The sequence below is a fragment of the Tupaia chinensis genome, unplaced genomic scaffold (genome assembly GCF_000334495.1).
Source record: "Tupaia chinensis unplaced genomic scaffold, TupChi_1.0 Scaffold000139_1, whole genome shotgun sequence".
Classification (NCBI taxonomy): domain Eukaryota; kingdom Metazoa; phylum Chordata; class Mammalia; order Scandentia; family Tupaiidae; genus Tupaia; species Tupaia belangeri.
This window is the reverse complement of record NW_006159609.1, coordinates 890,592-905,549: the sequence shown is the minus strand read 5'-3', so window position 1 is coordinate 905,549 and position 14,958 is coordinate 890,592. Positions and strand designations below refer to the sequence as shown.

The following is a 14,958-nucleotide window of genomic DNA, read 5'->3' as shown; positions in this document are numbered from 1 at the left end:
AAAAAATTTCAGAAGAAAAAAAAGCATTAAAAATACTTATTTGATGACTGCAGTTAAGCTATATAGCCCTAGTTAGGTGCTACTTTACAGTATGTTCATTCTATTCACTGAGGTTTATGCCTAAAGTCAGTCTTGTGTTCATGGATATGTACATATCAGCTGTGCTTGCTATTGAAAATATTTAGATTTATTAAGATATTTAGTGAAACAATAAAATGGGGGAGGCATAGAAAGCAACAATAGATACCAGACACAGTGTGGGAGGAGGGTGGGAGATGGCAGAGGGTGAGATAGGGAATCAAGGATGGGAAAAAAGGCAAAATATACAGAAAACAAGAAATGGAAAATGATTTGTTGACAATAACACATATGTTGATGTGCTTGATTGAGCCAATATACAGTGTATTCTCAATGGAAAAATCTCATTTTGTATGCTATAATGATGTACAGTGAATGAATGTAAATAAAGAAAAAAATGTATAAAAAAAAAAAGAGTCAATGTAGCATAATCACCAAGTGTACATCTTGGGGCTAAATTTTATGAATAATACTGGGCTTGAATCAAAAATAAAGTACTCAATAAAGAATAAGGAAAAGAAAAAAAAAAGAATTCCATTTTAAGTTCATTTATTTTTATTCGTGATAGCACACATGTGTGTACATGAGAGAAATAAAGAGAGAAGCACTCTCGGCAGGGTCTCGGAACACCAGGACCCACTTTCCTCAGCCCTCCGCCTCCTCAGGGTCTTGGATGTGAGCTCATGTCTGGTGTACACAGGGCTAATTCCTAAAAACAGTGTCTGTCACATAGAGGTGCTCAATGATCATTTAAAGAATAAATAAATTAATGAAGCTGTAAAAGTAGACTACAAGATGATTTTGAAGTGCTCTCCAAATCTAATATTCTTGTGTTTCCATGCAAGTCGTAGAAGACATAATGGCGTGAAAATTTGGAGGTTAAGTGTGAATTTCTATTATGTTAATAGTACTAGATCTCGTTAATAGTTAGTTTACTGCTTATGTGTGTCCTTTACAAAAATTTGAAGAACAAAAACTGAAATATAATCAGATTAAATAGAAGATCGTAATTCTTTTTCCAAAGGAACTCTTCCTTTACAAAGAGACTCACCCAGGGAAATCTGCTACAATGAGCCCATTGGGATGGTTTTTAAAAATGGGATTTACTGGGACCAGCAGTTGGCGTAATGGCTATGTCGCTGGACTCCCATGTATTCAACTGCGGCTCAAGTCCCAGACCCGGTGGCTTAAACTCACGTCAGGCACATGTGCATGCATGCCCAAGATCCCAAGAGGAGAATGGAGAAGAAGGGATTGTGGCGTGCCCATCCCTCCTGGGGGGTGATTTCTTGCTTTCTGTCTTTCTGTCTCTCTCTGTCTTTCTGGCTAGTGCATGCACCCTATAGCATAAACTTCTTCAAACAACAACAACAATGGGATTTACAATGCAATGTTTCAGAAACATACTATTTGTAAGCATGCCAAAGCCAACACCTCATTTCAAGAAGCCATGGGAACATGAAAACTAAATTATTTGACTTATGGTTCACCAACAATTTTGCCTACATTCGGAAATCGAAGATGATCAAGAATTCTAGAAGTTCTCAACACAGAACTTTTTCCTCTGGAGCACCCTTTGACAGGCAAAATCATTCTCAAAGAATGATCCCACTTCATTTAGTTCAAGGAAACGGATTTACAACTCTTGATTGTTTTGTCATTGGCTTTTCTACATCACCCTAGACAATCTAATCACGTCAGAGTATCTTTGGACACGGCAGGCTAGCCCAGCCTTGGAGCACGGCCCTGGCACGTTAGGTCGGCGAACAGGCAGCTCTTCCACTGCTCCTCATTTATGGCTAATGGGATATTGATTTTCCTCCCATCCCAGCAGGCTGTCCCAAGAAATCAATATCTCACTAGCAGTGAAGCAGACAAAGATGAAATGAAAGGCCTTGGGAGGGTAGGGCTGTCACCTACAAATCTAAGAGTGCTTCAAAGATGGCAAACAAGACACATCAAAGAAGCCAAAAGACCACAAAATGGGGGTAAGCAAAATCAATCCTGAGAAAGATGAAGTAACACAAGGAGAGAGAATGCAAGAATGTCTTAGTAACAAAACCTCTCCTGAAACCAGGAAGCAGCCCTTCCCAAGGTTGAAGCAAAGGAAAGTTGACATTGGTTCTGACAGAGAACACAGGGCCTTTGCCTGTTGGCTTTCTTTTCAAAATAAAAATCTGGGATAAAAAGCACCAGGTAGATCTGGATCAGTTACACTTCTGTTTAAATACTGGTTCTGATACTCACAGGTGGCTAAGTGACTTTGGATAAGTTACTTAAAATAAGATATCTTTTAGTTCCTACATTAGAAAATGCAGATAAAAATACCCTAATTTAAAACAAACTATAATGAATTAAATTTTATAGTGAGTAGGATTGAGTCAGAAATAAGATAATCAATGGAGGGTTTAAGAGCATGGGTGTTTTCGAGTTAAAGATGGATGATTAGAGGCCAGTAGTAACACAGTAGGGTAGACTACATGGGAAGACCCCTGGTTTGCATCCTGATGCTTCAGTATACATGCTGAGAACTCATGTGCATGCTTGCCATATCCAGGCTGGCTGAGGAATAGATTGCTGTGTAAAGACCATATTGTGGATTTTTTTTTTCTTTTTATGTAAGAAATACATAAGTAAACCTTAAAAAAAATGACAGAAGAAGAGACTGTGCTTATTTCTTTTTTCTTGTTCAAACTCTGCAAGTACCATTTCAAATAAATGAAACACTTCAACAGAATCTCAAGGGTTAATAGAATGAGAAAATATATGCTAGTGTTCAGGAAATTTCAATACATTTTAACAAATCTGGAAGTAATGGAGAATTAGTAATGGGCTCACTACAGTGTAGACAGCATGATCTAAAGGGTGTGCAGAAGAAAATATGGTTCATAAAAGAGTTAATTCATCCCCCACAGAACCCAAGAGTCCCAAGACTCAGTTGAAATAAGAAGGAGTGGTCAAAAGTCAGAGAGGGGATGCCAACTTCATCCCTTCTCCATTCTTTCACACAGAATACCAGCAGCTAGGCATCTACATCCCACGTCAAGTGCTGGCTTGTCCTCTGAGTAAAGAGAGTTCAGACCTGAGACATAGTCTATGTGCCTATAGGAGATGAAGAGCCGGAAAAAAAAATCAACTAGAAGTATAAAAATACGGCAGCTGGCTCCTTCCTCTGCCCCAGAACTCTGGCATTTTAGAAGGAGAAAAAGACTTCCAACAACTAATGTTTGGGAGTACCCAGTGACTACCAACCTAAAGTGAAACCTACTAATCAACAGTCAATATAGACAGTAATCAACAAGCCTACCTACACACATGGAGCTTAGTATCTTATTCCTGACTCTGAATATTCTACCAAGGATTGTCAGATATTTAAAGAGAACCATCAACATAAAATAAAATGGTAAGAATGGGCTAAAGTTAACTCTGATGAATACATAATGCAAGAAACAGAAACAGATTTTTAGAAAATGAATCCATATTGTCACAAATACAAGAAACTAATACATTCTCAACTAAGAACAGGGTGCTATGAAAAAAGAACAATCACAGAATAGAAAAGACCTTTTCAAAATTAAAACTATGGGCCAGCTCTGTAATATAGTGATTAAACTGTGTGTTGGGAGTTGGATCCCACATGGCCGACCGTAGTTCAAGTCCTGGTGCTAGTGGCTTGAAAAACACACTGGGCACATGCATGTGGTATATGTCCAGAATCCTGATGGGATGAAGAATGGAGGGGAGGAATTGCAGTATAACCATACTCCACTGGGACATGTCTGTTTGTCTGTCTCTCTATCTCTCTCATCCTTTGATGAGTACACATGCCTCTGCCAATTGAAAAAGAACAAAACTATGATTACTGAAAATAAGAATTATAATAAGGTAGAAAATTGATTGATGTCTCTGTATTGACCGACATGTATGGCATTCCCTTTTGAAAAAGCAATGGAAGTCAATGTAAAGTTATATGTAATCCAATGTTATATAAAGAAGATTATGATGATAATATAAATAAAAAAAAGAAAAAAAAAAGAAAATTGAGTCAAGTAAATACACAGAATAAAACAAAAAGTATGAAGTGCTGAAAATATGAGGAGAAAGAGAAGTTACACAGACTTAGTTCAGGAGGTTACACCAAACCAGAAATTTCAGAAGAGAAGAAAACTATCACAGAAACATTATTTTCCAGAGCCTGAGTTTCTAAGTTGAAAGGCCTCACAGAGGGTCTAAAACAATAAGGAAACAAAGGTTCACATAGAGCATAAGATTATGGAATTTCAAGGGTAAAGAGATGAAACCCACCCCCCCCCAAACTACTAGACAAAAGAGAACAGCTACCACACAAAGCTTTCAGTGTCAGTGTGGTATGAGACATCTAAGGCTAATGCTAAATGTCCTGCTACAGTGCAGCACTGCCTTTAAATGACAAGGGAAAATCATTTTAAACCTAGAGTTCTATATCCACCTACACAATTAAAATTGTATGAGGCTTAGAAAGCACACACTTGAAGATATCTAGGACCCAGAAATGCCCATGTAGCTTTTCCTTAGCACTTGCAGGAGGCTGTGTTCCAGCCAAACACGGATACAAGATTGGGGCGCAAGAGGGCAGGTGATCCTGCAGAGCAGTGACATAGGAAGGTCCCAGGATTACAGCAGTGTGCTGGATCCGCAGGGCATTCAAAACAAATTAGATCAGGAAATTAGATTTGGGGATGGAGGCTACCAGGACCAAACTGATTTCAACAGAATAAATAATATGTATGTGAATTAAAAAAAAAACTTTAAGGGATAAAGATACATTGAGTATAAGCATGGATGGCAAATTATATGAGTGAATAATGTTTTTATATCTAATGATATAAACCTGGCTTTTTTGTTGTTATGATTCAACTAAAATCAGTCAGAATTTTACTGATAGGATGGGGAGGAGTCAGATAAAAACAAGTTCATTTCTTAGCTGTTATACTATAACAGGTTATCAATGGGCTTGTCTAAATCTACTAAGTTGAGGAATAGCAATATCAGACTATTATTTAGATAAATGGAAGTAAAAAGAAAAATACACAAGAAGGGCCTTTAATAGAGACATCTGGGTTCTAATTCTGGTTCTGTCACTCACTAATTATGTGATCTGGCTTAACTGTGCTGAGACTCAGTTCCTTAATATGTAAAGTGGGTATAATAATAATGTTTACTTCATAAGGATCAGTAGAAGTAATATGAATAATTATATAAAGCAAAAGCACTTACTCTATTCCTCGATGAGAGTAATCATGTACTTTATAATATGTTTTATGGTTATTCTTAGGGTTAAGATTCTTTGTGGTCTTGGATTGACAATTTGTCGATGACTGATAAAGCTAGGTAACTATAGTAGCAACATGGCCTTGATTATTTATCTTAGAGATGAAATGCTTATCTTCACTTTTTTATTTAATTGCCAGAGGGTGTGCTCATCAGAGAGACAGAGTTTAAGAGAAAGTATGAGACAGGGCAGGGAGAAAATACCTCCCAATGGGTCATTGTCATGCCACAATCCTTTCTCTTCCATTTCTCTATCCTGCCAGGATTTGGGGCATACAGGCACATACATGCCTGGAGTGCTTTTCAAGAAAGCCAAGATTTGAACTCTGGTCTACTCTCTGGGTTCTCACTCCCTTAAGCAGTAGGCTGCAGGGTCAGTGTTGTTTTTAAAAAAACCAGGGGTCCCTAATTTCCATTAAAAGGAGTTCTTCACAGTGGACCCCTACATCTTCTTTTAAGGCCTCTCTTATTCTGGGTGATTCAGATCCAACATCAAGGAAACTGCTTCACTGTCGGGTGGAGGTAGCAATTTTTTCTTCAAGTGCTCTCATAGCTCTTGCAGAAGCTGCTAATTTTTATGGAACTTCACACTGTATTGTAATTTTGCCCATGTGGGTTTTCTTCTAAGAGATTGAAGAGTTCTTAGTGGGAGGAAACTGAATCCTTCATTATCAGTGCCCCAAGGGTAAGCAAAGTGCCTACCTGAGTACACAGTAGGTACTCAAGGAATACTTTAGGAATTCAGTCAATGAATTAGTGAATAAATTCCAACACAATAGATTTGCAAGAGAATGCCAATCAAGATCACCAAAGCATTGCTCTCCAAAAATACATCCAAGCCCCTCCAGACCTCCTCTCTGAGAATAGGGCCAAGGCATCAGCAGTTTTAATAAGCTCCTCAGGTGACCTGACGACCAGCCCTGTCCTAGACTCACCATGATGACAGAGCATGGGCTAGATCTGAAGTCTAGGCCTGGTTTCACCAATGAAAATCATGCAAAAGCCCACCTCTGTTCTTTATTAGTAAAAAGGAGAAATACCACAGCAACTGTGTGTGGCTCACAAGAAAGTAGCTGAAACAAATTACAGCTATAATGTAAAACTAGATTATGATAATTTCAGTGAGGGGAAAGCTGCTGTATTCTGGTTGAGGTGTGGAGGAGAAATACGTCAGATCGTCAGATTCACAGGCTGATACCCGAGCATACAGGACACTATCTGGTACCACCAAGCAAGAAATTGGCAGTCCCCAGTCTCAACCCAAGGCATTCACACACCTCATTTTTCTTCTCTACTTCCCTATCCATCCTACAGGGCACTACAACCTCCCTGTTGTGCAAAGTGTCTAGAGAGTTTTCTGGATGAGAGGAGTTACATAATGTGTAGTCCTTCTGGGAAATACAGCGGTAAATTAATTTTTCTCCTCCTGTGTAGTTCTCTAAGGACACTAATATCCCGCAAAGGGCAGGGGAAAGAATAATACAGTAAAAGAATCTTCTGCAAAAAACCTTGAAAGTCAGTGCAGCTAACAATCCAGTAAACACAAATCAAGTTACCATTCTGTGTGTGTAAGCCATTGTGCCAGACAACGGGCAGGACAGTTTACAATGTGGTGAGGAGGCCATGCCCACACAGAGATTACTGTAATATCACCTGGAAGGAGAGGCCACCTGAGAATCAGTACACATGATGTACAAGTCAGATCCTGATGGAAGAGTAAGAGACCAGGTGCATGAAGGTCAGAAGTATGTTTCAGGCAGGGAAGAATAAGGTATGTATGGAGGTGGAGTTAACCAGGGGATAAATGAAAGGATGAGGCAAGGATAGGCCTGAAGAAGCAGAGATGAGACTCACTAGTGGGGTTTTCTATGCTCAGGTATAAGGTTTTTGAAGAATGATAACCTGGTTATATGGTATCTGGCTTGAGGGTAGCTGTGAGATCACCAGATTGGATAATTATGTTTGCAGAAGAGCTAGTGAATTCAGTTTCAGACACTCTGGGTTTGTGGAATTCTCTGAGTAATGCCCAGGCAGAGATACAAAGAATATGGAAATCTGAATTTAGGAAAAATGTCAAGGCTGGAGAGAGGGATATAGAAAGGCCCAGCCTCAAAGATAAGTCACCTCATTTTATAGATGTTTCCTCCCTCCCAGAGACTCATGAGAACAAGTTGATGAGGATTCCTCGTTCTGAGGGAGGATCAAGACAGACCTCAACCTCCGATCCCCCTCCCCACAAAAAGAGGAGGTCCAACTGAGCACAAGACATATTTTTTAATTATTTTTTTCAGTATTATTAATCATGGTCTCAGTGGAGGGTGACTGTGCTTCTCCTACCAGGAGACACTGGCAATATCTAAAGATACGTTTGGTTGTCATCGCTGATTGGGGCATGGGGTGCTACTGACATCAAGTGGGTGGGGGTGAGGCTGTTAAACATCCTACACTGCACAGCACTCACCCTCCTCTTTTCACTCCAGGCTGCAAACACAATAGTTACTAGGTCAAGAAACTCCAGTTGCCATGCTTCCAGAATCTCTTAAAAAAAGGGCACTAATTGAATAAAAGTTATATTTATTTGGTTGCTAGTTTCCTGTTAAGAAAAATCAAGTTAGAGTTGGCCTTTTATTTTTGTATGATTACTAAGAAACTGTTGACCCCTTGGGTTCAGGCTTTTGTAGTCTAGTGAGGATTCTCTGCGAAGGGACATAGTTTGACACATTGCAGAATTTTGCTTTCTCTGTTCTCCACCTACCTTATACTTCAGCCCATTGATTTTGAGCACTTTAAACACTCTTTGTTATTTCTCATCTTCATACCTTTTCACATGTTGTGCCTTTTGCCTGGAGTACCTTTTCCCTCCCATCTCTGTCTTTGGAAATTCTATAATTTCACAAGTCTGTGTTCTCCTCGTCGCCACATCACATGGCCTCTATGGACTTTCTTAACAAATTGCACCTTCCCTCCCCATGCCTGGCACCAGTTAGGAGATGTATATATGTTGGGCCAATCCATACGGTTTAGCTCAGCCCTCTCTACTCTCTCTACTGATGGATGGTCATTGCCAGAATGTTGCTAGTCTTTGAGGAACCACGTTCTTCTTATCTCAGAAAAACAAGGGTTTTTATAGCTGGAGTCAGGCTTTAGGATCACCATAGAATTCTGAACTTGAGGAAGGGCATTGAGAAAGATCATAGAAGTGCCCTTTCGCAGAGGATAGAAAGTGTGAGCTTTGGTCAAGCCGATAGGTCAGAATTTTAGCTCTTCTACAAGGTGGGTGCCTTTAGTAAGTCCCTTAATCGGGCTGTGACTCCTTTTTTCCATGAAAATTGGGCATAATGCAACTTATGGGTTGTTGTAAGAATTAGTGATAACAAGTGTAAAATGCTTCCAAGGTTGTCAGTATGCAATAAACAATTGGTTTATTTAAAAAAATATACACATATATGCAAAAATGGATAGTTTCCAGGGATCCTTGGACAATCCTGCCCACTGAATCATGGACCATGACCTATAGTAAGTCCATGATACCTTGAATTACTTAAGTTCTCTCTGAAGGAATCTTTACAAAAATATTTTGGAGTTAGGGGATTGCTGAAAAAAAAAATTCTATTTAGCTGTTGCAGCAATTCTTGGTTGGGCTAGAGTATCAGCATCAAGGATTTTTATTTGATTACTGAAGACTTCTTACTGCTAAAGCCAGGGTTTCTACCTTTGTTCTCTCATACCTAAAGCTGGACTTCATTTGGCAAAACAAAATAGAGACAAAGAATGTCATCCACCTTATACATTCCATATAGAGGGCATATCATGGACAAAAGCACAGATGAGGAAAAGGCAGATGTCTAGCAATGGCTAGAGGAAACATGCATTTGAGAAAAGGTCCCTCCTTGTTCAGTTTTCTCAGCAATTCCAGGTGAGTCATTTCACTGTGTCACATTTCCTGGAAGAGCTGTATACGTATCTGTACTATATCCATCATTAGACTTCAAGTTCCTAGGGACCAAGGACCACATTTTACTCATCTATTAATATCTTCCCTAGTCCCTGGTCTGGCACATGTCAATTGTTCAATAAATAGTTATTATATAAGGTCAGACGGGAAAAGCAACAAAGAAGTACAATGTGGTGGTTGAGTGGCTAAGTTGTGATGCTATACATCTGACTTAGAATCCCAACTCTACTAACATACCAACTGTGAGATCTTTAGCTAGTCAATTATACTCTCTAGTTTAAACTTTGATTCTCTTCATCTGTAAAAAGGGAAGTTAGTAGTACCAACTTTATGTTTCAAAGATGAGCTAATGCATATAAAACCAGTAGTGCACTGCTGGCTGAAGAGAAGCTATGCTTATTCTGAGACATCAGTAGCAAACTTTAAATAGTCAGATGGCAAATAGTTCAGTCTTTGAAGACTGCAAAGCTTCTGTTACAACCAATCAACTCTGTAGCTCTAATGGAGTAATAGCCATCAGTAATATAAAAACTAATAGACATAACTGTGTTCCAACAAAACCTTTTTTACAATATTGGGGGCAGGCCACATGAGGCTTACTAGTCATAGTTTGTTGACACTTTTTGTAAAGTGTCTAAATTTGAATTATTAAGAAGTAGAGCCTGCCAGATATTCTTGAACTTGACAGTAACAAAATCTAAGTGATCCTTTGGGCAACTGAATTTTTAGCAGCATGGAGTACAGTCTACAGTGACTCAAATCTGGAGACGAGTTATTACAGTTGTCCAAGCACAAGGTAGGGGGGATCTGAACTCTAAGTAATGATATGAGCCAGGCAGGATAAAATGTCACATTCAACACCATGCCTCTGACATGCCAAGTTATGGTTATTATTTGATGGTCCATTTTTATTATTCTATGATGTCTCAGTCTTAGGTAGATCTCCAATTATGCAATAAATTATAAGCGTGGCCTAGAGAATCTCTGGAGAACTAATTAGCTAAAGATAAAAATTGAAATGTAATTATTTATATGATCCTTAAGCAGATGACTAGTTTGAGTTTGAGATTCACATACTTAAACCATTCTCAACTCTAGGAAATGACTTCCATTTTTCATGTAAAGCATTAAAAATCTGTCAGAAGCAATGATTTAAACAGTTGTACTACAGACAGGTGTTAATTATGTGAAATGATCATGACTATTCAATACAGCCATCATTTCCTTTACTTTGTGTCTTCTAACTTTTCTCTGGTTTTAGATTTCATATTGGTCCTTTCCTTTTACATTCCAAAGCACAACATGCTCTAACCAGATCAGCTAAAAGTACAGGGTTAAATGTGCTATGGCCAATTAAGTCAGTGGAGCTACATCCTACAATCCCATCTATATTTTTGGAGATGGGTGCCTTAAACCTGGATATCTATTTTCCAAGGTGAATTCTATAAGCACATTACCCTGAACACAGAAAGGGCACAATACACACTGTTCATAGCACAGGTCCAGAAACAAAAGTCACTTTATATAAATTGGGTTAATCAGGTAAAGTACAACTTCCGTCAAGAATGTTTTCATAGTTTGACATTACAAACTGGTAATAATCAGAGATGGCCTACTACAGAATTTAAAAATAAAAGGATTTTTGAAAAGTAATGTCCTATTCAATCTATTACAAATTAATTAGTATAAATATCTACCCATACCCAATTACAATGACTAATGCATTACTATTATAGCTTGCATAAATGCATTATATTTTCTAGACACCTATAAAAAGAAATATGTGATACTACTCTTCAAGCAGCTCCTAGGAAACTAGCCTGTTCTTAACTGCTATATATTTCAGTTTGTATAGCAACAAAATAATAATAATAAAAGCTCACTAAATCAAAGAAAACTTTCTCTTTATAAAAGAATTCCAGGCCTATATTTCCTAAATAGTGTCCCCCTATCTGTTACATATTCCACATGGCCAAAAACATTTAGAAACTACTACATGTGATGTAGTTCCCTTTTGGAGGAGACAGTTGGAAAAACATATTCATAATGCACATCACAATGTTAGAAAACTAACCCTGACTATACAGTACATCTAGATTTTGAAATGTTCATGTATAAAGGAAGAAACAGTATCTGTAGAATCAAAGAAAGAAGGTAGTTAACTATGTATTAGATGGTCAGGAAAGTCATGACGCATTTTTGCATAGAAAGCCATAGAAAAATATGTCATGGTTTTTGACCTAGTAGCTTTAGGAAAACCATCTAAGCCTCAGCTTTTATTTTCCTTTTCCTTTTCTCTCTCTCTCTCTCTCTTTTTTTTTTTTTTAAGTGATAATACTAATAATGCCTGCTCTGTAGGGTTACTTGTGGAGATTTGGAAGATTAGTAATCTAGTATCTAAGTATTGTGGGTCAGCTAGGCCTTAACTTAATGTCCTTAAGCAGACAATTTGCTACTAAAATGGTTGAGCAAGGAAAGTCAGGGTGAGGAGAAAATAATGATCAGAAGGTCCTTTGAGTCCTAAGAAATTTCAGCCTTCCTCAAAATTTCTTAGGCCTCTTTCCTATGCTCTATTCTTGTTAGTACTTAAATTACTCTCTACCATTCTACATATTTTACTTATATCTTGTTGCTATCTATGAAAGCAGGATTCTGTCTGTTTGGTAAATTTACGTATTTCTAGTGCCTAGAACATTTTCCTGGCACCTAACAGGTGGGTATTCAATAATATTTGCCGAAGAAATTAGTAACGAATAATGAAGAATCTCCTCCCTATATAACTGTAAGTCATTTAGTCTAGTTTTCCTTAAGATAAAAGTAACCAACTAAGGAAAAGAGTTCTCCAAAATCCCACTCTTTTCTTTCCTGAGTCTACAGGCTTCAGGGCTGGAGAATGATTCTTTTTGAAAAAAAGAATTTAGGGGACTATGCAGGAATTGCAGAGTGAAACCAAATATGGGACAGAGAGAAGAAGAGAATAGGTAAATTTCCCCATATTTTGGATTTTTTTTTAAGTCAGGATTACATCTAAGAAAAAGAATCAGAGTATTCAAAAAAATCATGTTAACTAAATTTCTACAACCTAATTATGTCTGTGTTTTGTTCTACCTGTTCCCCTTTAAAGCAATACATTCAGAGATAAACCAAAAAGGTGACAGTCAAGTAATAGAAAATATTGGGTACTATATCCTGAAGCAAAATAAAAATCCTAAGAAATAGTGAAAATAAAGCATTTTAAAAAGAAAAAAAAAAAAAAAAAGAGAGAAATTCCACTGGTAAATTGGGATCTCAGAGGGAAGACTTGACAAGAACTTTCTGAGCATAAGGGCAGCTTAGTGATAGCACTAAGAAAAGGCCGGCATTGAGACACTGCAAGATATGGCCAAAACCAAAGAACATCCAAGCTGTGACTGAAAAAGTGGCACCACCATCATCTTCTCCCTCTCATCTCCTAGTCCAAGCAGTTACTTAATCTGGTATTTATACTTTAGTGATACTGTCAAATCAAGCTTTTCTTTCTAATCCCTGCCGCCAGTATTCTAACTCAAGGCCTCATCATTTTCCCATAGGCACATGTAACTACCATGATACTCTGACTTCAAATTTACCTCCCACCCATCGAGATTTCCATAGTCACCACAGCAGATTGGACTCTACTATCTGGTGTAAAACACATTGGAGGCTCCTCTCAGGCTTTCTGAGTGATGTCCATTCAAGATCTATTTTCTTTTTCTTTCTCTCTCTCTCTTTTTATTGGCAAAAGGCATGTGCTTTCAACAGAGACACACATACAGAGAGAGAGAGAGAGAGAGAGAGAGAGAGGAATAAAGGGAGAGGGATAAAGCAGTCAAAACAATCCCCTCTCTTCCATTTCTCGGGATTTGTGGTACCCATCTTTTTTTTTGGAGAGATTTTTGCTATAGGGCGCGTGCGCTCGCCAGACAGACAGAGAGAGACATAGAGACAGAAAGTGAAGAAAGCGAGTAATCTCCCCCCGGGGGGGATGGTCACGCCGCAATCCCTTCTTCTCCATTCTCCTCTTGGGATCTTGGGCACGCATGCACACGCGCCCGGCGTGAGTTTTAAGCCACCGGGTCCGGGACGCGAACCGCGGTCAACTACGTGGGAGTCCAGCGACATAGCCATTACACTAACTGCTGGTTCCCTGTGGTACCCATCTTCACATGCGCCACATGTTTTTCAAGATTCTAGGATCAGGACTTGAACTATATGGTCAGCCATGTGAGATCCTGCTCCCTGAACCAGTTGGCTACAGGATGGCCCTCAAGGTGTATTTTCAAACCCTTCTTTAATGATGCTCACAAATACTCACAATAAGGCCTGAGGGAGAATTCCGTAAGTACAGAGACCTCACATATATAGACTTGTTGGGAAGACTAAATAAGAACCATACATATAAAACATACCTAGCATATAATAAGCACTCAAAAATGAGCAGTTATCACTGTTGTCTTTGTGACCACATACAAGAGGCTCTGTTCCCTTAGCCACAATCATCTTAAATTATGGATAATAACTCCTTCCCTCCTCACTCATCACCTTGAGATGAGAAAGAGCTTAAGTAATTGGAGAAGGATAAATCTCTGGGCAAACTCATTATTACGATGATGGGATAATGTTGTGCCATTTTCTTTGTGAGTCTTTCTTATAATAAGTTTATCCTCTAATGTCACGTTACCTTTGCTGATGTTTCAAACCATCCCACGAAACCATGCTCCTTGCAGAACTGGTCCATCTTGAGGCCATTGTTCAAGAGTACATCCTTCCCCTGATCACATTTGTTGGCCAACAAAACCACTGAAACTGGTTTGCCATTAGGGAGAGTTAACTTTGAGTCCAAATCGTTTTTCCACTTTGCCACTGCTTCAAATGTGGCTGGCCTGGTGACATCAAAGACAATAAATGCACCCATAGCTTCTCGGTAATAGACTCTTGTCATATTTCCAAATCTTTCTTGACCTGTCACCAAAAAGAAATAAAAGTAAAAAGTGTATTACAATGGTAAATCATGCTATATGTTAGATCCCCATGAGGCCTCTAGTCTGAGCAGGTCACTCAGTAAAGTGCTTTACTGCTAATCTTTGAAGAGTGAGGTAAACATGCAGTCTTGCAGCTTTGTTCTTGATGTTTGAGTGCAGCAGAGAATTCACTTATCTAACAAATATTTATTGAGAAACTTCTACATACTATGCAATATTCTAGAATTGAACTATGCAGGATCTCAGTAGCCATGTATGGCTACTTAAATTTAAATTAGTTGAAAATAAAATTTTTAATTCAGCTACTCAGTCACCCTAGCATTTCAAGGGTTTGGTAACCACATGGAACTATTTTAGATGACACCAATATGGAACATATCCTTCATCACAGAATGTGTCATTGGGCAACACAGTTCTAAATGCTTGGGACAATGATTAAAACATGAAAATCCCTGTTGTCATGGAATTTACATTTTAATGAGAAGCTATATTGCAGACAATAAGTATAAAAATTAATTATATAATGGATCGTTGGAAAAGTCATAACATATTGTTCATGTTTTTCTATGTGAAAATGCATCATGACTTTTCCGACAACCAAATAGTATGCTGAAA

At 38.4% G+C, this 14,958-nt stretch overlaps 1 protein-coding gene across 1 annotated transcript in view; it reads right to left on the bottom strand.

The window, feature by feature from the left end:
* The window catches only part of RAB38 (RAB38, member RAS oncogene family), a 61,423-nt gene that overhangs the window by 21,848 nt on the left and 24,617 nt on the right, over positions 1–14,958 (bottom strand). Inside the window, exon 2 of the mRNA XM_006144914.3 lies at positions 14,043–14,323. Within this exon, the coding sequence (XP_006144976.1) occupies positions 14,043–14,323 (281 nt within the window). The remainder of the gene's footprint in view (positions 1–14,042; positions 14,324–14,958) is intronic.